Here is a 24,294-nt window from a genome sequence, read left to right as displayed (position 1 = left end):
GCGGGCTTTACCCCGCGCTAAGGGTTGAAGGGGGCGGGGCTGGAGCTGGGAAGCACGGGCTTTTTCCCGCTTGGAGTGGAATGGAAAGGATGAGAGCCTGCTTGTGGGCAAGGGAGGGGAGGGGAAGTTTTACACTTTGGAGGGTCGATGGTGCGGCGGGTGTGGCCGGGGTCAGCAGTAGTCAGCTGACTCACGGGAGTACAGTGGGGGGAGCAACGCAGCTAGGGGGGAACCTAGCTTGGGGGGGGGGGGGGGGGACGGGACCGGGTTGCTGCTGGAATGGCCAAGGGGGAGCTGGAGGTGGTAGAGGAGGTCAGGGCGGAGGTCTGCCGCTGTGGGGAATGGGCTGTGCGGGGGACGCAGGCACGTGGCTGGCCTAGGAAGGGCTATGGCTAATCGGCGGGGGAGGGAGGCGAGTAGCCCCCTGATCCAGCTGATAACCTGGAATGTAAGGGGCTGAATGGGCTGGTCAAGCGGGCCCGGGTGTTCGCGCACCTGAAGTGGCTGAAGGCGGATGTGGCCATGCTCCAGGAGACGCACCTGAGGGTGGCGGATCAGGTAAGGTTAAGAAAGGGGTGGGTAGGGCAGGTGTTTCATTCGGGTTTAGATGCAAAAAACCGGGGGGTGGCGATTTTGGTGGGGAAGAGAGTGTCGTTTGAGGCGTCGAGCATTGTGGCGGATAATGGCGGTAGGTATGTGATGGCAGGTGGCAAGCTCCATGGGGAGCGGGTGGTGCTGGCCAATGTATACGCCCCAAATTGGGACAAGGCGGGGTTCATGCAGCGTTTGTTGGGCTGGATTCCGGATCTGGAGATAGGAGGCTTAATAATGGGGGGGGGGGGGGGGGAGGAGGAGGAGGAGGAGGAGGAGGAGAAGGATTTCAACACGGTGCTGGACCCGGCACTTGATCGATCCAGGTCTAGGACGGACAGGAGGCCGACGGCGGCCAAGGTGCTGAGGGGGTTTATGGACCAGATGGGAGGGGTGGACCCGTGGAGGTTTACGAGGCCAGGGGCCAGGGAATTTTCATTCTTCTCCCATGTCCACAAGGCCTATTCCCGGATTGACTTTTTTGTCATGAGCAGGGCGCTGATTCCAAGGGTGGAGGACACAGAATATTCAGCGATAGCCTTTTCTGATCACGCTCCACACTGGGTGGACCTCAGGTTGGGGGAGGAGAGGGACCTACGTCCGCGGTGGCGTCTGAAGGTGGGGTTGTTAGCAGACGACGAGGTGAGCGGGCGGGTCCAGAGGTGTATAGAGAGGTACCTGGAGACTAATGATAATGGGGAGGTGCAAGTAGGGGTGGTTTGGGAGGCGCTGAAGCGGTGGTCAGAGGAGAGCTAATCTCCATTAGGGCACACAAGGAGAGGGGGGAGGAGGAGAGAGAGAGTGAGGGTGGACAGGAGGTACGCAGAGGCTCCAGAGGAGGGATTGCTGAGGAAGCGGCGTAGCCTCCAGGCTGAGTTTAATTTGTTGACCACCAGGAAGGCGGAGGCGCAGTGGAGGAGGGCGCAGGGGGCGGTATATGAATATGGAGAAAAGGCGAGCCGGATGCTGGCGCACCAGCTTCGGAAGCGGGAGGCAGCTAGGGAGATTGGTGGAGTTAGGGATGGAAGAGGAAGCATGGTACGAAGTGCGGTGGGTATCAATGGGGTCTTTTGGAGCTTTTATGAGGAACTGTACCGGTCTGTGCCCCCAGTGGAGGAGGGAGGGATGGGTCGCTTCCTAGACCGGCTGAGGTTTCCGAGAGTGGAGGAGGAGCAGGTGGCGGGGTTGGGGGCGCCAGTTGGACTGGAGGAGGTGGTCAAAGCGATAGGGAACATGCAGACGGGGAAAGCACCAGGGCCAGATGGGTTCCCGGTTGAATTTTACAAGAAGTATTTGGACCTGCTGGGCCCGCTGCTGGGCCCGCTGTTGGTAAGGACCTTCAACGAGGCAAGGGAAGGGGGGGCTTTGCCCCCGACGATGTCTAGGGCGCTGTTCTCCTTGCCCCTGAAGCGGGTCAAGGATCCCCTACAGTGTGGGTCATATAGGCCGATCTCACTCCTTAACGTTGATGCAAAGTTGCTGGCAAAGATTTTGTCCACGAGGATAGAGGACTGTGTGCCACAGGTCATGGAAGAGGTTGGAGATGGCGTCCTGTGTGGGCACGAGCCTGGAGAAGCTGGTGACGGCGCCGCTGCCCGTTCCTCCAACGAGGTATACCCTCAAAATTTGGGGGCAATGGAGACGGCACGGGGGGAGGTGGGGGCCTCGGTGTGGTCCCCGATACGGGGGAACCACCGGTTTATCCCGGGGAGAATGGATGGAGGGTTCCTGAGTTGGCACAGGGAAGGCATTAAAAGGATGGGGGACCTGTTTGTGGATGGGAAATTCGCGAGTCTGGGTGAGCTGGAGGGGAAGTTCGGCCTCCCCCCGGGGAACACCTTCAGATATTTGCAGGTAAGGGAGTTTGCTATGGGGCAGGTGGTGGAGTTCCCACTGCTGCCGCAATGAGGGGTCCAGGACAGGGTGCTTTCGGGGGTATGGGTTGGAGAGGGAAGGATCTCGGCAACGTATCAGGTGATGCAGGAGGAGGAGGAGGCCTTGGTGGAGGAGCTGAAGGGTAAGTGGGAGGAGGAGTTGGGTGCGGAGATCGACGAGGGGACGTGGGCAGATGCCCTGGGGAGGGTGAATTCCTCCTCCTCTTGCACGAGGCTCAGCTTAGTACAATTCAAGGTGCTGCATAGGGCGCACATGACCGGGGCAAGGTTGAGCCGGTTCTTTGGGAGAGAGGACAGATGTGCTAGATGCTCAGGGAGCCCAGAAAACCACACCCACATGTTCTGGGCGTGCTCAGCGCTGGAGGTCTTCTGGGGGGGGCGTAGCAGAGACAATGTCTAGGGTGGTTGGATCCAGGGTTGAGCCGAGCTGGGGGCTTGCAATATTTGGGGTGGCAGAGGAGCCGGGAGTGCAGGAGGCGAAAGAGGCCCGGTACTCTGGCCTTTGCATCCCTGGTAGCCTGGCGAAGGATTCTTCTTCAGTGAAAAGATGCGAGACCCCCCAGGCGTGGAGTCCTGGATTAACGACATGGCAGGATTTATTAAATTGGAGAGGGTCATGTTTGCCTTAAGGGGATTGGTACGGCGGTGGCATCCGTTCCTAGACTTTCTGGCGGAGCGGTAGGCGATGGTCAGCAACAACAGCAACCGGGGGGGGGGAGGGGGTTCATGAGGGTTTGTTTGTTTTTCTTGATTGCGTGTGTATACAGTATTTGCTTTCATACTGTTTAGCTTTGTTAATTTATTCTTTGTGTATATGGGGGGGGGGGGGGGGGGGTTTTGCTCTTATTTCTTTGTATTATTTTTTATTGAAAAAAAATGAAAATCGCTTATTGTCACGAGTAGGCTTCAATGAAGTTACTGTGAAAAGCCCCTAGTCGCCACATTCAGGCGCCTGTCCTGGGAGGCTGGTATGGGATAATTGTTGATAATTGTGTGAACTTGAATAAAAATTATTTTTTTAAAAACATTGGAATAGCTGCTGCCATCAACTCAGTTTGTACAGTGTAATCAATTGAGATTGAGTGTTGTCACATATGTGATAGCAGTGTTCTTCAGAACTGAGCTTCAACCCAGATAAACATGTTTAGAAATTTTCAAAAGGGCAGCACGGGAGTGCAGTGGTTAGCACTGCTGCCTCATGGCATGAGGTCCCGGGTCACAGCCCGTGTGGACTTTGCACATTCTCCCCGTGTTTGCGTGGGTCTCACTCCCACAACCTAAAGATGTTCAGGATTCATAGAATAGAATTCATATATCATCGAATTTAAAGTGCAGAAGGAGGTCATTCGGCCCATCGGGTCTGCACCAGCTCTTGGAAAAAGCACCCTACTTAAGCCCACGCCTCAACTGTAACCCAGTAACCCCACCTAACCAATTGAGGGCAATTTGTCATGGCCATCTCCCAACAATCTCCCATTTTGTAGGATAAAACTGCCTCTATACCGTAAGGGGATGCATCACATGTCAACATGATTGATTTCCCTGAGTCAAAATTAACAAAGAGCTTTGAAGACTTTAATGCTTGCTTCCTGACTCGCAAGGCCTCCACTTCAAACCGCTGAATCTTTCTTAATAGCAGGTGTAATGGTGCCAATGTTGGTGCTAAATTCAAAATGAACATTCCATTATAATTGACCCCATCGAGGAAGGGTTTATAACTGACATTTTTGGGTGAAGGAATGTCTCGTATGATCTTGACCTTTAATTCCAAGGGGTGCTACCCTGTCACATCAACTTGAAATCTTAGGTACGCCATTTATGAGGCCTGAGAAGTGAATTTTTTTGTACCTTAGGGATAACAAAACCTCTTTACTACTTCCTCTTCTGATGTAGTGCCAGTGACCAACATGTCATCACCATGGGAATTCCCTGGAGGAGGTTTTCCATCATCCTCTGGAAGATAGCACAGGCTGAAGCAATGTTGCGCAGCAGTCAGCTATACTGGAAGAGGCCTTTGTGGGTATTGATTGTAGCAAAAGTCTGAGGCTCCTCATCCAACTCCCATTGCAGATAAGCACGACTGAGGTCTAATTTTGAATAGGCGAGGCCTCCCGCCATCTTAGCGTAGAGGTCCTCAATTCAGGGAATTGAATACAGATCGATCTGGACAGCCTGATTTATGGTTAGCTTATAGTCCCCACAAAGTCTTATCGAACGATCAGGTTGACAGCGGCTATCAGCACCGCCCACTGGGAAAACTGAACCAGCTTGATTATACCGAGCTCTTCCAATCTCTTTCCAACTCAGCTTCAATGTTCTGCTACAATTTATGTGGCACTGGCCTGGCTCTGAAAAACTTGGGCGTGGAATCTGGATTGACATCTATCTTAGCTTTTACTTCCTTATCCGGCTCAATACCTTGTGGAAGACGACTTCATACCTCCTTGTGATATCTTAGAGGATGATGTTAGATATATTGAAGATTTTCAGCCAGTTAAGCCTAATCTTCTGTAACCAGTCTCTTCCCAACAGATTGGGTCTGTGTCCTTCCACGAGAACCAAAGACAGATTGGTCTCCTGTCCTCTGTATGCCACTGGCGTATTCGCTGTTCGGATGAACTTCAAAATTTCCCTGGTATATGGTGAAAGCTTGGATGAAGAACTCTTCAAGCTTAAAGACTGTGCTCCTATCCGATGAAAGTCTGCTCACCTACTACGGTCACCAAAGCTCTGGTGTTGAGTTCCATTTTAAGAGGTCTACCATTTACCCGTAACACAATTTTAATCAATGTCTTATTCAATTGGTCTGTAATCAACCAATATATTCCCGAATACATTGCCAAATGGCCTCCTTCTGCATGGTCTGAATTCTATATTGGGAGGCAGTAGCACAATGGTACTGACACTGTTCTAATAATCCAGAGACTCAGGGACCCAGCTTCAAATCCCACCAAGGCAGATGGTGAAATTGGTGGGCATAATGGTAACATAGTGGTTGGCACTGCTGCCTCACAATACCAGGGACCCAGGTTCAATTCCAACCTTGGGTGAGTGTGTGGAGTTTGCACATTCTCCCCGTGTCTGCGTGGGTTTACTCAGGGTTCTCCGGTTTCCTCCTACAGTCCAAAGATTAGCAGGCTAGGTGGATTGGCCGATCTAAATTGTCTCTAGTTTCCAAAAGGTTATGTTGGATTATGGGGTTATGGAGATAGGGCGGGGGAGTGGGCCTAGATAGGGTGCTCTTTCAGAGGGTCGGTGTAGACTCAATAGGCCGAATGGCTTCTTTCTGCACTATAGGGATTCAATGACATTGCATGCTCTTCTTCAGAGCTCTTCTCCACCTTTTTCATTGGCAATGTGAACTGCTGCTGCTGTTGTTTTGTTTTGGCGCACTTTGCTTTGCGTGACAGCATGCTTGAATATTCTCTCTTTGGTTGCATCGGAAGCACATGAACTCCCGAACAAGGCAGTTCGCCTGGGAATGGTCCACCCACCAAACGATAGCAGTTCGGGTTGACGCTCCAATTCCCTTTCTCTCCTTGGCTCCTGTACCGAAGACCGTGCCCGATTCTGGGCTCTGCATGTTGATGCTGCTGCAGGCCTCATAGCCATCTCCTCCCCTCCCCCCCACCAAACCTGGTAACCTCCTCTTCAGCCATGCGTTGAAGCTCAGTGGCATCTTTTATGGCGTACTCCGTTGTCTGAGCTATCTTAATCGCTTTTTCCAATGTAACTGTGGTCTCCTCCAGAAGCTTCTTCTAGACATTAAGGTAATGGATCCAACAAACCAGCCAATCGCACAAAATTTCACTAATCGTGGTCCCGAACTCTCAGTGCTCAACATGTTGTAAAGCCTGGCTGCGAAGGCTGAGACAGACTGTTCATGGTCTCTTACTGCAGAGTTAAGCATATAACATTGGAGGATAATCGAAGGCCTTGGGTTAAAATGTTCCTTAACCAATTTCACTGTCAGCTCAAAGGTCTTTAATTTGAGTAACTTCGGGGATGTGAGGTCCCTAATCAAATTATACATTTGGGGCCCAAAAATGGTCAGAACCCTGCATGAACCCTGCCAATGGGGAATTTGCGCGGGGCTCTGGGAGCAGGACCAGAGCATTCTAGACGAGGGAGCCAAAGTGTTGTATAGTGTTCTGTGCCTGTTACTTAACTTTTTGCATTTCATCAATAAACCCCCTTTGGAAGTTTCCAATGTATTTCTCGAGTGAAGAAAGGAACTGTTTAGAAAATAGAGAAGGTCCAGCAAGAGTCAGAATCATTTAAACCGTGAGTGGAAATGCCTATCATTGGGAAACTAGGCCCATTCAACCAAGGGATTGAGGATTGAAGTCAGTCGAACGCCTCCCTTTTTTTTTTACCGCAAATGAGATAACAAGTGAGGACAAGCAAAAGTGATACGACTTTCTCGGGGAAAATTAAAATGTCAGCAGATGCAGTACTCCGGGGGGGGGGGGGGGGGGGAGAAGGGCCGGATTGTTGTTGTATGGTTGGGGTGTGTGAAGATTGAGATGGGGGGGGGAATGTTTATTATACCATGTTGATGTCATTGTCTATGTTATTTTTATAAAAATGTTCAAATACCTTAATAAAAATATTGATGCACTATCAATTACGACGAGATAAGAGTAGAGCATAATTGAGGCTTTATTAAGCAGAGATGTGTAACCTCCTGCAGCTGCTACCAGAAATGGGAGCAGCTCGGTGTGCACACACATTTATACTCCACCCACTGGGCGGAGCCAGCAGGCCGAGATCTACCCCCGTACCTGTAGCACAGGAGCCTTACCGTATTACCACTAATACAAGTATTATACAAACAGTGGTGACTACCACAAATATTTAGAAAAAAGAAAACACAAGCATATTTTGTCAAATATTGTTTATATGATTTTTGATTATATGGTGCGGGGTCAACTGTACGATCCACCATAAGGCGAGAACGCAAAACTTCATTTGGTAAAACTCAACAATCGGAAAAAGTGCATTTGCCTGATTATATGTTACTATTTGTAATTGATTCTGCATTCCTTTCAGTTTATGTTAAAACTGTTTCCAAACCGATAAGAAACATCCAAAGCTATGCGGGATTCAGGAATAAGTTACACTGTCAGGACTTATTAGACACCCCATCACTTACTCATTGGAGTTCAACCATAATAACTTTCTAGATATTATTAAACAACTTAATACAAAGGTTACTAAAACATCCATGCTAAAGGGTAAAGTGTCAAAATTACTTTGGAAACAAATGTGAAATCCAAACTCACCAAAATAGTCTGAAGGTCCTAGTCTTCCAACCTCCACATATTCCTCATTATCAGATCTACGCTGGAGAACGGACGCGGTGCCCTATTTAATAACAGATTAATTATAAGTGAGAAACCAAGGACTATTTTTAGAATGGGCAAAAAGACAGCAAGTAATCAAGTGGAGAATAAGTATGGCTTAGCAAGTTTCATTTCTTGCATTTTGGGTCCATAGATTCGAAGCACCTACTCACTTGGATATCCATTTCAATTTATTTTAAATACAGTAGTGTTATATAAAATGCAAAACATTTTATTAGATCTTACATTATCAGTTGGCTGAAACCACAATTGAGCACTTCCCCTCTTGGTGTAGCACATAGAATCATAGACTTTACAGTGCAGGGGGCCATTCGGCCCATCTGTGTTCATAACTTTGGTTTAAATGTCACTATATATGTACTCATACGATAAATGTGATGGAGAGGGACTTCTGGTGGCGGCCATGGAGTGAGCGGTCAGATTTGGTAGCTCCGCTCAAGGTGGTATTGTTCAGTCCTCTCCCCATCTGAGGGGTATATGTTTGGATAGAAAGAGGTGTAGGAATGTCAGGAGATGGTGTAACTCCTCTGGTGTGGCTGGTGAATGGATCCACAAATTAGTTGTGGGGCGAGTAGAAAGCAGCTGTTAGAGCAGGAGAGTCTTTATGGTGTGCCACAGGCTAAGATGGTCGAGGGCAAAGGGTCAGTTCTGCCCACCCAGTGGTCAGCAGAGCAGCTTGTGGGCTTTTTAAATGCTAAGTTCAGCCAGCAAAGGAAGGAGGCCCTGGAGGACTTGGCCAAGGTGGTGGAGCCGGTTAAAGCAGGTATTGAGAGTACAGCGGGCGGCACAGTGGTTAGCACTGCTGCCTATGGCATTGAGGACCGGGTTTCAATCCTGGGTCACTGTCTGTGTGGAGTTTGCACATTCTCCCCGTGTTTTGCGTGGATTTCACCCCCACAACCCAAAGAAAAGAGTGGAGCAGAGACCAGAGTCCCAGGGCCGGGCAATCCGGAAAGTGGAGGAGGCAGTGGGGGAGCATGAGGAGGAGCTGGCCTCGTTGGTGGCCGAGGTGAGGGTGATGCGGGAGACCCAGCAGAGGCTGAAGGAAAAGGTGGAGGATCTGGAGAACCGCTCCTGAAGGCAAGATTTGAGGATTGTGGGGATGCCCAAAGGCATCGAAGGAGCAGAGGCTGGCACATATGTGGCCAAAATGTTGGAGAAGTTTATGAGGGAGGGGACCTTTGACTGGCCCCTGGAGGTCGACCATGTGCACACGGCGCTGATGAGGAGGCTGCAAGCGGGCGAGCTGCCAAGAGCGATTGTGTTGCGGTTGCACCGCTTTTTGGATCAATGGAAGATTCTTCGATGGGTGAGGCAGACGAGGAAGTGCACCTGGGAAGGTAACGAGCTGCGGCCGTATCAGGACCTGGGTGCAAAATTGCTGAAGAGGAGGACCGGGTTTAAACGGGTCAAGGCTGCCCTCTTCAAGAAGGGGGTGAAATTTGGAGTGCTGTAGCCGGTCCTTTCCGGGAGCGAGAATATTACTTTGGTATACCAGAGGAGTTGATGGAGTTTCTGAGGGACAATGAACTGGCAGGAGGAGGAGGACATTGAACTTTGGAGGAGTTTGTGAGAAGGTTTCTTTGTTCTTAGGAAACATATACCCTTGAAATGTTTCTTTGGTGGCAAGGTTTTGAAGAGCAGGTTCCTCTGGGGGTGGAGAGGGTGGGGGGAGGAATACCAAGGGTGAGTGCACCTTTTCTGGTTTTTTTGGGGAAGGACGTGGATTGGGGGTGGGGGGGGGGGGGGGGGGGGTGGAATGGGTGTTTGCAGGCCTTGGTGGGGGTGGTCATGTTAGCTGTGTGGGCTAGTTAACGGGAGTGCAGTGAGAGGGTTGTCAAGAGGTAGGCGCAGAGGAGGGGGATGGGATTATTGTTTTGTTTGGGAGAGGGGTCAGGGGTTGCTGACAAGGGTTGGTTGCTGTGAAGGAGTTGGAAAAGGAGTGATGAGAGAGGATATCCGATGGTGGGCCAGGAGGGTCGCATGACAAGGGTCTCGGCCTGGCCCAAAAACGGGTATGGTTGATTGGCAGGAGAGGGGGGCAGGAAGCCCCCCAACCAGACTGGTCACACGGAACTTGAGGGGCTGAATGGGCCAGTCAAATGGTCACGTGTGTTCACACACCTGAGGAGTCTGAAGGCAGATGTGGTCTTTTTACAAGAGACACAGAAAAAGACCGGAGGCCAGACAAGGTTGAGGAAAGGATGGGTATGGCAGGTGTTCCACTCAGGACTGGACATGAAGCAGAGGGGCTTGACGGTGTTGGTGAGTAAGCAGGTGGTGTTTGAGGTAGGGAACATTGTGGCCAATTTGGGGAGAGAGAGGGGGCTCAAGCGCCTCTGCCATTTTCGCCAGCCAAGTACTCTGTGAGCCCAGTGCTGGTGTCAGCCTTCAGGGTATGGGAGCAGTGGAGGCAGAATTTAGGATGGCGGGTGCCTCGGTGTGGTCACCAATCTGTGATAATCATAGGCTTGCACCGGGGGGGCTGGATCCGACGTTTTGGGGGTGGAGGCAGGCAGGATTCAACGATTCGGGGATCTATTTTTAGGGGGCAGTTTGCAAAATTAGAGGACCTGGAGGAAGAGTATGAACTGTCCAAGGGGAATGGTTTCAGGTACTTGCAGGTTCGGGATTTTGTGAAGAGAGAGATGACGTTCTTTCCCGGGTTGCCGCCCTTGGGGTTGCAGGACCAGGTGCTGCTGAAGCAGTAGATAGGGGAGGGGAAGGTGTCTGAGGTCTACAAGGATCTGATGGATTGGGAGGGGGCCCCACTGGGGGATATAAAGCGGAAGTGGGCGAAGGAGCTGGGGGGGGGAGGTGGAGGCCGTGACTTGGGCTGAGGCCCTGCGGAGAGTGAATGCGTCCTCATTGTGTGCGAGGCTAAGCCTTATTCAGTTTAAAGTAATTCACAGGCAGATATGACGGCTGCACGGATGAATAGGTTTTTGGGGCGGGGGGGGGGGGGGGGGGGGGGGGGGGGCGGTTGTAGAGGAGAGGTATAGGCGGTGCGCTGGGAGGCCCGCAAATCATGTCTCCATGTTCTGAGCATGTTGTAAGGGGGTTCAAATGGGGAACGCAGGACAGGAGGAGGGGGCATGTTTGGGGAGCGGGAAGAGTGGGTGTACATTATTTTTAATGCTGTATAATTTTACTTCTGCTTCGGTTTGTTTTTTGTGAAAATGCCTGAATAAAATATTTTTTTAAATGTTATGGACAGGGAAGAAATGGCTTGAGACAAATGTGTTTTCAAGAGAAAAAGTGTTTTAGCAAGTTCCCACCCTCGCCAGAAGTGATTTCAGTATTGGGCCGGAACAGTGGTTAGCACAGCTGTCTCACATGAGGGATCCAAGTTCAATTCCGGCCTTGGGTCACTGTCTGTGTGGAGTTTGCATATTTTCCCCGTGTCTGCGTGGGTTTCCTCCGGGTGCTCCGGTTTCCTCCCATAGTCCAAAGATGTGTGGGTTAGGTGGGGTTATGGTGTTGCAGGGACAGGGTGGGCAAGGTACTTTTTCAGAGGGTCGGTGCAGACTCGATGGGCCAAATGGCCTCCTTCTATACTGTAGGGATTCTATGATTCTATCAAGTGCTGTAACTGCTAAGAACAGGCAAAAGACAATGGGCTAGATTCTCCGTCCCGCCATGCCAGATTTCTGGTTCAGCATGCCGGCTGGTCAATGGGGCTTTCCATTGTGGGACAGCTCCACGCGTCGGGAAAACCTAGGGCTGCTGACAAAATGGAGCTTCCCGACGGTGGAGAATCCAGTTCAATAAGTTTTTTTAGAAAAATAAATGTTTATTACGCAATGCTTGAAGGTATTCACAACAGCACCCAAAGACATGCACACATACACGCACAGAAACACACATGAAAAGGTGATTCCAAGACATAGCATGCATTAATAGTTCAAAGTTTCACTGTCACCCTTGATTCCCTTGAGATGCAGCCTTTACGTCGCTAGCCTATGATTTCCTCTACTAATTCACTGAAGAAATTGAGGTTAGATGTTTCTACCAATGGATTTGTAGTGGTTTACTGCTTGCAGTGGCAGGTTTCTGGCTTAGCTCCAGTCAATGCAGTGAATATCTGGTCTTGTTCTTCAAATTGTTAGGTAATAACTAGTCCCAATTTTCTGCCTGATCTGTTCTCTCTCTACCCCTCTGCCTAATTAATTCCAGCATTCACTGTTTTCTTGTACATAACCACCATGCACACTTTTTAGTTTTGTGTACTATTTCATTTACTATCACATCGCTTTCAAGAATGCTTGTTCTTCTTCTCCCTAGCTCATTCAGTTCCATCAAGGAACAAAACTAAAACAAGCTTCCATGTCTGGAATGAAACGGATGCTAGATTAACAAAAAATATTCCCCCAAAAATGTAGGTATTTATACAAAGCTTTATTCTCCCTGTATCAATTTTTTTTTGAAAAATATATCGATTTTACACTTGTTACAAATCTACATTTACAATCTTCAAATAGGCAATTCACATGCTGGGTTGTCTTATTCCAGGTTTCATTCCATTTCAGACTGTGCCAGGTGTACTTAGGTCAACTAAACCATTCTGACAATATCTCAAGCACAAGAGGAAACGTTTGAATCATTCAGTGCTGTTTACACACTGCACTGAACTTGATGTTGCTGGCTGTCCTTCAGTTCGAGATGACATCTACTCAGGGTCGTGAGTTTCCGCCATGGATCTTCAGGTGACTGAATAGGCTGATTCTTGACCAGTGTATCTTTAGGTACATGGAGCAGGACCTCCGAGGTCCTCTGAGTGGAACCCAGAGGACAGGATTTTCTTCCCTTGCATTCCTTCTCTGTTGCCGCTCCGCCTCACCATTAAGGTGTTGAGACTCAAAGCATGATGCAGCTTGCTGGGCAAGTTGTCACCATTGGTGAAAAGCTTCTCCCACTTGATCTCCTTGTCAGTGGTGGCCTTTTGAGAGAGGTGGAGGCCAAGGTATAGCTAGTGCTCAACATATTCCAGAGTCTCTCATTCAACATATATGGCTGATGAGGTATTGGCTAATATATGAGTTTTGTTCTGGCAACATTCAAAGGCAGAACCGAGTTTTTTGTATGCAGAATTTAAAAGATTGAGGGCTTGCAAATCCCATGCAGAACGTGCAATGATGCTGCAGTCATCCAGAAACGGTACATCATGTATATCTAGGGTGATCAAGTCTGTGTATGGAGGTAACTGACGTTAAAGAGTTTTGCACCTGGAAAGCATTTAATACGAGGGGCTTAGCACTGCTGCCTCATAGCACCGGGGACCCAAGTTCAATCCAGACCGCGGGACACTGCCCGTGAGGAGTTTGCACATTCTGTATGTTTGCGCGGGTCTCACTCCCAGAAACCCAAAGATGTGTGTGGTTGGTAGATTAGCCGCGCTAAATCGCTCCTTAATTGGAAAAAAACATTGGATACTTTAAATTTATTTAAAAAAATACTGACACCAGAGGGCAGTTTTCTTTGATCAGATGAATAGCTACCATCAGTAGATTGTAAATGGTATGGGGCTACGACACAGTCTTACTTGACCCAGTCTGGATCCTGAAGGCATCCATTTCAGTTCTCCCACACAAAACAGTTGCAGACATTTCATAATGAAGCAATTGCCGGATTGTAATGAAGCTTCTTGGAGAATCTGGGCATGAAATTACCAAATCACTTTCTCAACACAGTACATCATGATTTTAGGTGTCAAGTATGATAATGAGACAAACATAAATAACAAAAATAATGAGTATTTCTGCACAGAAACTCCCGAACTGTCTCAGGATGCTATTTACCAAAATAAAAATACAACCAGAAGTGGTTGCTGGATTGAACAGAAAAAACTGATAAAAAGGTTAAAAAGTAGGTTATCCATACAAAGCTTTACTTTCCCCCCACCAATGCTTTTTAGAAAAATATATTGATTTTACAATTGTTTACCGATCTAAATTTGCAATCTTCAAATAGGCAAATCACATGATGGAATGTTTTATTCCAGGTTCCAGTTTATGTCAGGTCAACTAAACCATTCCGGCAATATTTCAAACACAAGAGGAAAAATCCATTACTCAGACCTATTTACGCATTACGCTGAACTAGCAACTGTAAGAAAACCAAATATAACCAATTAATTTAGATTGAGAATTTTCAAGCGCATCTAGCCTAATTTGAATTAACATTGCAAAGTGTATAATCTGGTTTAATTTTGAGGTGTGAGTGGCATTGCTGGTTGGGGCTAAAACTACACAAGTAACTCAACTGAAATGTCACGGCAGTCTTATGTTAAACTCTGAATAGTCTCACCTGCTGTAAATATTTTATAAAAGGAAAATGGAGGCAGCGCGGTAGCACAGTGGTTATCACTGCTGCCTCATGGCGCCAAGGTCCCAGGTTCGATCCCGGCTCTGGGTCACTGTCCGTGTGCAGTTTGCACATTCTCCCCGTGTTTGCATGGGTTTTGCCCCACAACCCAAAAGGATGTGCAGGGTAGGTGGATTGCCACGCTAAACTGCCCCTTAATTGGAAAAAATTAATTGGGTACTCTAAATTTAAAAAAAAGGAAAATGGGACACACTCCCACCACTTAATACCCTTATGTTTACACTTTCCACCCTGTACACGGGGTCAGTTTATAAAGCCACAATTTAGGACAACTGAAGCTACAGTTATAGTTAATGCTATCAGGTGAAGAAGAACAGGGTGTGCAATTTTCTGATGTGTTCCTGGTTTCTCCTAATCAAAAATAGCAAAGTAAAATGTTTGACCGGCAGTTTTGACTTTGTTGTATCCATGATTCAGTTGCATTTCTTCTTAATGCAACTGTCAGGGTGCAGTGGTTAGCACTGCTGCCTCACAGTGCTGTGGACCCAGGTTCGATCCTGGTCCCAGGTCACTGTCCGTGTGGCGTTTGCACATTCTCCCCGTGTCTGCATGGGTCTCACCCTCCACAACCCAAAGATGTGCAGGGTAGGAGGCGGATTGGCCACACTAAATTGCCCCTTAATTGGAAAAGAAAATTGGGTACTTTAAATTAAAAAAAATGAATGTAACTGCTATTCCAGTTTTTAATAGCTTATTTGGTGTCCATGAATATCTCGATTTCAATCTAATAGTTTAGCCATCAACTGTTTTTGGAAATATTTTTATTAAGTTTTTGACATCTTGTACATAAAAAAGAAAACACACCCCACCCGAAACAGAACTAGTATAAAAAGAAACACCCACAACACCCCCTCGTAACCCAACCCACCTGCCAAACTCCCATCCTTAGGAGGTGAAATACAGAATGAACAGGCGCCATCTTTCATAGAATCCCTCAATCCCCCCCTCTCAAGGTTAACTTAACGTTCTCAAGGTGTAGGAATGCCATTAAGTCCCCCAGCCATACTGAGGCACAGGGTGGAGAAGCTGACCTACCCAACAGGACCCACCTGCAAGCAATCAACGAGGCAAAGGCTAAAATGTCTGCCCCCGCCTGCAGCTTGCTGTGGCCGTGGTAAAGATGCATACAGAATATATAGTTCTTTGACTAGTAAGATATTTTATTAACAAAATGAATACGTGGAAAGATAACTAACGGACTATAATAAAAACGGTAACGAATAATGGAATTCTCCTGCAGCTACTTCTTTTTTTCAATTTAGAGTACCAAATTCATTTTTTCCAATTAAGGGACAATTTAACATGGCCAATCCACCTACCCTGCACATCTTTGGGCTGTGGGGGCGAAACCCACACAGACACGGGGAGAATATGCAAACTCCACAAGGACAGTGACCCAGAGCCGGCATCGAACCTGGGACCTCAGTGCCGTGAGGGCGCCGTGCTAACCCACTGCGCCACCATGCTGCCCTCTCCTGCAGCTACTTCTAATGCGACTGTCCTCTTGTACGACTTACTACCAACTGCCCGATCTGTGGAGTCACATGGACTGTCCCCACTTGCTGGTTGGAGTCGTACATCCAACTGTATACATTGCACAAGGCACAGGATTGAAAAGCTGACATCCCCCCATCAGGACCCACCTGCGAGCAATCAACAAGGCGAAGGCTAAAACGTCGGCCCCTGCCCCCATCTGCAGCTTCAGCAGTTCCAAAGCCCAAACATGGCCCCTAGGGGATTGAGCTCAAAATCCATTTGCAAGGTTGCTGACATGGTGCTGAAGAATGAGCCCCAAACCTCCCCGGCTCAGGGCAAGACCAGAACATGTGAACATTATTGACTGGGCCCTCCCACACCGCTCACACTTACCTCTGATCCCTCAAAAAAAAACGACACATCTTCGATCTCATTAAATGTGCCCTATACACCACCTTTAATTGAATTAACCCTAATCATGGCATACACCCTGCGCAACAATTCACACCACACCCTCTCCTCCAGTGCCATTCCCAACTCCTCCTCCCACTTAGCAGTAACCCCATCCAACGGTACCATCTATTCCTCTAGAATCCTCCTATCAATCCCCGAGGTACCCCGCTCCTCCATGCCCCCCATCAACAGCACTCTCTCGAACAGCGAGGAGGATGGGATCATCGGAATCGCCAGAAAGATCTTCCTTGCAAAATCCCGCACCAGCATATACTATTTTGGTTCGTGGGGTTGCATACTTCACTGTCAACTCCTCCAAATTTGTGAGTCACCCCCCCAAAAACAAATCCCTCATTCTTACCACCCCCTTGTGCTCCCAGCAGTGGAACCTAGCATCTAATCTAGTTGGTACAAACAGGTCATTTGCACAGATCAGCGTCATCTTCAACACTGCCCCTAAGTTAAAATGCTGCCGAAATTGCCTTCAAATCTTCAAAGTCGCTACCACCACCCGATTGCCTGCGTATTTCCCTGGGAGAATAGGCATGCCGTTGTCACTAGCACCTGCAATCCCGACACTTTGCTCCCATTAACTAGCATCTCTGCTAATAGGGTGTCCCGCACCTGGAGAAAAACGCAAGTTATATATTCAGTAATTCCATACACAACCCCCTACCCGAACTCAAGCTTATAATATTGAACATGATACATATCCATCCCCATGCCCATTCCCCCACCCGCCAACATTTCCAACCATTCTCAACAATGCTTCAAAGGTTGTTGAGCATAAGATCCAGGCATGGATAGAGGATTGGCTGACTGGCAGAAGGCAGAGAGTGGGGATAAAGGGGACTTTTTCAGGATGGCAGCCAGTGACTAGTGGTGTGCCTCAGTTGCCTGTGCTGGGTCCACAACGTTTCACAATATACATTAATGATCTGGAAGAAGGAACCGTTGCTAAGTTTGCAGATGATAGGGAGCAAAGTGGCGGAGAAAGCCATGGCTGGTTATCTTTGGGGGGTGGGGCGGTGTGGATGGTGATTTCTTTGTCTGTTGAGGTAATAGCCAAGGTTGGTTGGGTTTTCTTTGTTTGGGTTGGGAATGGGGTTGTTTGGAGAGGAGTGGACAATTGATTTGGGGGGGGGGGGGGTGGGGGGCTAGGGTTAAGGGGGAGGGATGAGCTGCTGGGTGGAGGGAGGAGACAGTGGCCATCTTGGGTGGGTCTGGAATCTGGGTGTGGTGGGCCTCTGTTGGATTCCTTGTGGGTGGGATATGGCTAATCAGGATGGGGTATGGCTAATCAGGATGGGAGGGGAGGTTAAAAGATCCCGTGAGTTTGCCCATTTAAAAAGCTTGTAGGTCAATGTTATTTTACTGCAGTGATAACATTTGAGAGTTCGAGACCAGACGAGGCTGAGGAAGGGTTGGGTGGGATAGGTGTTCCATTGCAGCTTTGACGTGATGATGCTGGGGGCCGCGGTGCTTATTGAGAGGGTGGCCTTTTTGGTGGGATAATATGGTGGTTGATTCAGGACGGAGATGTATGATGGTGAGTGGGAGGTTGGAGAGGGCCCCCGTGGTCTTAGTGAATGTGTACGCACCAAATAGGACGGATACGGATTTTATCAAAAGGCCGTTGGCAGCCATTCCTGACTTGGACTCAAGTCAGTTGATCATGTGGGGGGGGGGCTTTAATTGCGTGTTTGACCCCAGGTTAGATAGGTAGTGCCCCAAATCCCTAAGATATCGGGGCTGACGAAGGAGCTACTATTGATATGGAGCAGATGGGGGGAGCAGACCAGTGGAGATTCAGATACACAAGAGAGAAGGAGTTTTCTTTCTTTTCACATGTGCATTGGGTCTACTCCCCTATTGACTTCTTTGTAGTGGGTAAGCCATTCCTCCTTAGGGTGGTGAGTATTCGGCGGTTGTTATGTCTGACCATGCTTCGCACTATGTGGATTTATGTTTGGAGAGGTTCTGCGCTCAGCAACCCCTGTGGAGGCTGGACACGGTGCTGCTTGCAGATAGGAGTGTATGTGAGAGGATAGCCTTGCGATTGGGACATATGTGGAGGTTAATAAGAACAATGTTCTGGGAGGTGTTGAAGGCAGTCATTAGGAGGGAGCTGATTTCGATGAAAGCTCACAAGGATAATTCGGGAAGGGCGGTGAGGCAATGATTGGTGGATGTATTCTGGCGGTGGACTGGCAATATTCTGCTACCCCAACAGTACAGTTGTTGGCGAGTTTTATTGACAGGGAAAGCAGTTAGCCAAATTTGTTTAGTGAGAGGGATGTTTTATGAGCTTAGGGAGATGGCCAGCCGGTTATTAGCTCACAGCTGAGACGGAGGCGGCCATTCGGGAGATAGTTCAGGTCAAGGACCTGGGGGAGGGAGGAGTGGTCTCTGATCCAGAAAAGGTTAATAGGGTATTTGAGACCTTTTACCAAGGGTTGTACAGATTAGAGCCTCTGGAATAAGGCTCGACTGTGGCACATTCTTGGATGGATTGAATTTCCCGGTGGTGAAGAGGGAAGGACTGCAGGGGCTGGAGCCTCTGCTCGGGCTGGAGGGAATTATGAATTATGAAGTGCATTTGTTCTATGCAGTCAGGAACAGCACCAGACCCGAATAGATTCCCAATGGATTTACAAAAGGTTTGCGACGGAACTGATCATGTTGGACATGTTTAATGTTCACTGTCCCGGGAGTACTGGCGGCCGCACAGAAGGATAAAGATCCCAAGGAGTCTGGGTCATACAGATCCATATCTTTGTTGAATGCCAATGCAAAGCTGTTGGCGAAGGTGCTGGCAATTCATTTGGAGGGGTGCCTGTTGAGACTTATTTCTGAGGATCAGACGGGGTTTGTTAAGGGCTGACAATTGTGAGCCAACATAAGGATACTCCTGAATGTGGTGATGTGGCCTTCGTTGGGGGCCGAGCCGGAGGTACTAATCTCCATGAACGCTGAGAAGGCGTTTGACCGGGTGCAATGGGAGTATCTTTTTTAAGATGCTGAGCAGTATATACAGGGTATATATAAGGGTACAAGGCAGGGATGGCCACTTTCCTGCTACTTTTTGCTCTGGCAATTGAGCTGTTGGCCATCGCACTGAGGTCATCGGTTGGGTGGAAGGGTATTAGGCATCAGGAATGGTATTCTCCCCTACCTGGCGGGGCGGGGGGTCCCGGCGTGTCGTGAACCACTCCGGCGTCGGGCCGCCCCAAAGGTGCGGAATTCTCCACACCTTTAGGGGCCAAGCCCTCACATTGAGGGACTAGGCCAGCGCTGGAGTGGTTCCCACTCCGCCGGCTGGCGTGAACGGCCTTTGGCGCCACGCCAGCTGGGGCCGAAAGGACTTCACCGGCCAGCGTAAGTACGCGCATGCGCCGGAGCATCAGCGGTTGCTGACGCCATACCGGCGCATGCGCAGGAGAGGGGATCTCTTCCACCTCCGCCATGGTGAAGACCATGGCGAAGGCGGAAGAAAAAGAGTGCCCCCACAGCACAGGCCACCGTGGGGGCACCCCCTGGGGTCAGATCGGCCCACGCCCTCTCCCCCCCCAGGACCCTGGAGCCCGCCCGCGCCGTCAATCCCGTCGGTCAGGTAGGTGGTTTAATCCACACCGGCGGGAGAGGCCTGTCAGCGGCGGGACTTCGGCCTATCGCAGGCCGGAGAATTGCCGCGGGGGCCCGCCGACCGGCGCAGTGCGATTCACGCCCCCGCCGAATCTTGGGGGGCGGAGAATTCTGGACACGGCGGGGGCGGGATTGATGCCGGCCCCGGGCGATTCTCCGACCCCCCGGGGGATCGGAGAATCCTGCCCCAGGTGTCCGTTTATGCGGATGACTTACTGTCGTACATCACAAACCCTCTCTCTAATGCAGGAAAGATAATGGAGATAGTCAGTAAGTTTGGTTCCTTTTCAGGTGATAAATGGAGCAAGAGCGAGATGTTTCTGGCGAACCCTCTGGGGAAGGGAGCTGATCTGGAGAAATTGCCGTTTTGGCTGGCCAGGTCTAGTTTTCGGTAGTTGGGAATATGGATGACCTATGATTGGGCCTTGCTGCACAAGGTGAATTTGGCCAGTCTGGTAGAAGGGGTCAGGGCGGATTTGAAAAGATGGGATGCTCTCCCATTATCGTTGCCGGGGAGAGTCCTGACTGTGGAAATGAATATACTTCCAAGGTTCTTGTTTGTATTTCAGAGTCTTCCAATCTTTCTGCCGAGTCTTTTTTCGGTAGGATTAACAAGATTGTCTCGACCTTTGTTTGGGCGGGTAAGGCCCTTGGGGTTCGGAGAGTGTCTTTACAGAGATATAGACAGTCGGAGGGGTTGGCCTTAACTAATCTGATAAATTACTACTGGATGGCGAATATTAAGAAAATATGGAGATGGGTCATGGACCAGGGGTCGGTTATCTCATAGAATTTACAATGCTGAAGGAGGCCATTCGGCCCATCGAGTCTGCACCAGCTCGAAGAAAGAGCACCCGACCCAGGTCCACACCTCCACACTATCCCCATAACCCAGTAACCCCAACCAACACTAAGGGCAATTTTGGACACTAAGGGCAATTTAGCATGGCCAGTCCACCTAACCTGCACATCTTTGGACTGTGGGAGGAAACTGGAGCACCCCGAGGAAACCCACGCAGACACGGGGAGAACGTGCAGACTCCACATGGACAGCGACCCAAGCCGGGAATCGAACCTGCGACACTGGAGCTGAGAAGCAACTGTGCTAACCACAATGCTACCGTGCTGCCCACAATGGGCTGGATAGTGGATGCTTCCTGTATAAGTTAGTGTTTAAGGGCACTTGTGACTACTCCTCTTCTGTTCTTGCCGCCAGGTATTCCACGTTCCCAGTGGTTCAACTTCTCAGAATATGGAACCAATTTAAACAACTTTTTCAGCTGGAGTCGGAACAGGTGGAGTTGTGGTGTTTAGGGATTTGTTTGTGGAGGTTAGATTTTCGGGGCTCGAGGAACTGGTGGAGAAGTTCCAGCTTTCGGCGAGGGAATAGTTTCAGATAACTACAGATTCGGAACTTTGTTCGGAAGGCACTTTCTACGTTTCCTCGCTTGCCGTCCCTTCTATGATTGTTAAGTGTCTTTGGATGAGATAGGGGAAGGGAGGATTTATGATATGGGCAGTTGATGGAGACAGAAGGGCTTTATTGGAGGAGATGAACAGAAAATGGGGTGAAGAGTTGGGTTGCACATTTGCGGGTGGGGGGTGGAGTGAGGCTTTGTACAGGGTAAATTCTACCTCCTCAAGACTGAGTTTGATTCAGTTTAAAGTGATGCACAGAGCGCACATGACTAGGGTGCGCGTGAGTGGGTTCTTTCTGGAGTTGGAGGAGAGATGCGAACGTTAATCAAAGAGGCAGTGAACCACTCGTAGATGCTTTGGTCCTGCCCTGAATTAGTGGAATTCTGTGCTTCCTTCTTCAAAATTATGTCAGCGATTTTGGGGGTAACGGTGGTGCCGTGACCTTGGGTGGCAATCTTTGGGGCATCAGATGAGCTGGGCGCTGCAGGCAGGGGCATAGGTTTAAGGTGCGAGGGGTAAGGTTTAGAGGAGATGTACAAGGCAAGTTTTTTTTTACAGAAAGGGTATGAGTACCTGGAACTCGCTGCCGGAGGTGGTTGTGTAAGCAGGGACAATAGTGACGTTTAAGGGGCATCTTGACAAATACATGAATAGGATGGGAATAGAGGGATACGGACCCCGGAAGTGTAGAAGATTTTAATATTAGACGGGTGCAGGCTTGGAGGGCCGAAGGGCCTGTTCCTGTGCTGTACTTTTCTTTGTTGACATGCCTGTTGAGGGGGAAGATAAAAAACGGGGGTTGGAAGCTCCACTAGAACTGGGAGAAGTCATGGAGAGTATCAACTCCATGCAGGCGGGTAAGGCTGAGACCAGACAGATTCCTGGCAAACCTCTATAAAGCATTTGCGATGGCATTGGCCCTGCATTTGTGGAAGATGTTCATGGACTCGCTGGTGAGGGGCACCCTGCCGCCTACGCTAGCACAAGTCTCAATCTCACTGATACCCAAGAAAGAAAAAAAAACAACAGAATGTGGGTCCTACATTCCCATTTCGCTGCTAAACGTGAAAATACTGGCCAAATTCCCAGCCAGGAGGGTGGAGGACTGTGTACCAGAGGTGGTAGCAGAGAATCAATCAAGCTTTGTCAAAGGTAGACAGCTAATATTGAATATCAGGCACCAATGTGATAAAGACCTAGGATTTGAAATAGGGTGGGGACTCTGGAGCGAAATACTGCACAGGGTCAACTCCACCTCCACAATTGCCAGGCTAAGCCTAATGCAGCTGAAAGTGGTGCATATAGCCCACTTAACAGAACCCAGATGAGCAGGACGGTGGTGGACGACAAATGCAAATCATGCCAAGGAAGCCTGGCCAACCATGCCCACTTGTTCTGGTCTTGCCCCAGACTTGTCGGTTTCTGGACAGCCTTCTTCGAGGCAATGTCCAAGATGGTGGGGATGAGGATGGAGCCATGCCCGAGAATGGCAGTTTTCGGGGTGACAGATCCCATGGGGTGGAGGGCCAAAGCCCTTGCCTTACCCTTCCTGATCGCCTGCCGGAGAATCCTGTTCAGTTGGCCATTGGCAGCACCACCCAATGCTGCAGACTGGCTGGCCGACCTATCGGAATTTCTCCAGGTGTAGAAAATTAAATTCGGCATCTGGGGGTCGGAAGAAGGCATCCACAAAACATGGGAGCCATTCATCCAGTTGTTCTAAGACCTGCTTTTGGCCAACAGCCAATAAGCCAGCGGAAGGAAGGAAGACGCCACGGTACGACAACAAACGCAAACAAAAGGGGGTTGCGGAATAAAGAGGCATGGAGCCCAACCATGCCCAGCAAATAACATAATACATGGCGTGACGCCAACCAAACAGGAACAGCACACAAGAACTGATGAGGGAAGAGGGCTCGGCAGAACATCAGAAGGGGAGGGGTCAGGAAGAAAAGGAGGAGAGGGAATCAGGCGAACCAGCAAGAAATGAACGCCTGATGGTGAAAGTAAAACAAGAATCCGTAACCGCTGCAAATAACAAAATGCAACTGATGTAAATAGTGGAGGATGACCGATGTGTATATATTATTTTTGTTTTCAAGGTGTGGTCATGCTTACCCTTTGTTCTGTACAATATGAAAAATCCTTAATAAAATCAAAAAAAAATATAGGGAAATATAAAATTAAAATTCACAATTTAAGCGTAGTCACTATTATGTAGGCAGTCAATTTTTACAGAAGATAACACAAATAGAAAGCAAGATAAATAAAGTTAATATATTTTTGGTGGTGATGATTGAAGAAGAAATATGCCCAGGTAACCAGAGCTCTACGTTCTTCAGAAATTATCATGGGATTTAAAAAATATATATCAATGTGAAATGTGGGAACTTTCTGAATATGAAACCTGGGAGCACAACATTGTGCATTTTTGTTGCTTCTGAAGCTATGCATGCTCCACCAACTTCCCAACATGGTGAGAAGCCTACCTGGTGATCTCAAAAGGGGCAAAGCGCAGAATATTTTGGGGGAGAATTTTTGTGGGCCTGCGGGAGCAGAAATACCCCTGATGTCCCACGAGTACACGGAGGTCTGCTGGTAGATGGTTGGCAGACAACTCTTTGCTTTTATTACTCTCCTCTGGCTCAACTCACCTGAGGAGATTGCACAGCACACCTTTATGTGCTACCAATTATTTATTCCTCAGCAACTCGCCCAAATTATGCTGCTGCATGACCTGAACATGGCTCACGTTGCTAATACTGATTCAGGTAGCTGGTATGGGTGCACTGTCCACTTCACACTCATTTGGGCAGAAGTTAAAAATCATTCCTGTCGGTGGGTAGATCAGACTTTCAGAATCTTAAAATAGAATGGTCAAGAGAATTACATTCTGCAAGGTTGCAGTTCTATTATTTTCCTATATTTAACACTTTGCACAGTGTACAAATATTGTTGGCTGTTTACTTGACTATTTAAGTAGGTCTTCAGCCATTAAATATATTATTCAGACTGATTTTGCAGGTTTACAAAAGCAAAAAGAGCAAACTCACTTGGTGGAAAAC

At 48.9% G+C, this 24,294-nt stretch overlaps 1 protein-coding gene across 3 annotated transcripts in view; it reads right to left on the bottom strand.

Moving 5' to 3' along the window:
* The window catches only part of prkar1b (protein kinase, cAMP-dependent, regulatory, type I, beta), a 284,119-nt gene that overhangs the window by 7,570 nt on the left and 252,255 nt on the right, over positions 1-24,294 (bottom strand). For all 3 annotated transcript variants that reach the window (XR_005463401.1, XM_038819659.1, XM_038819660.1), the window contains one exon: positions 7,772-7,853. Coding sequence is in view for 2 of the 3 variants with exons in the window: in XM_038819659.1 (XP_038675587.1) it covers positions 7,772-7,853 (82 nt within the window). In the remaining variant the exon portion in view is untranslated. The remainder of the gene's footprint in view (positions 1-7,771; positions 7,854-24,294) is intronic.

This window comes from Scyliorhinus canicula, chromosome 15 (genome assembly GCF_902713615.1).
Source record: "Scyliorhinus canicula chromosome 15, sScyCan1.1, whole genome shotgun sequence".
NCBI classification, from domain to species: domain Eukaryota; kingdom Metazoa; phylum Chordata; class Chondrichthyes; order Carcharhiniformes; family Scyliorhinidae; genus Scyliorhinus; species Scyliorhinus canicula.
Note: the sequence above shows the minus strand (reverse complement) of the source record. Positions and strands in the feature narration are given on the sequence as shown.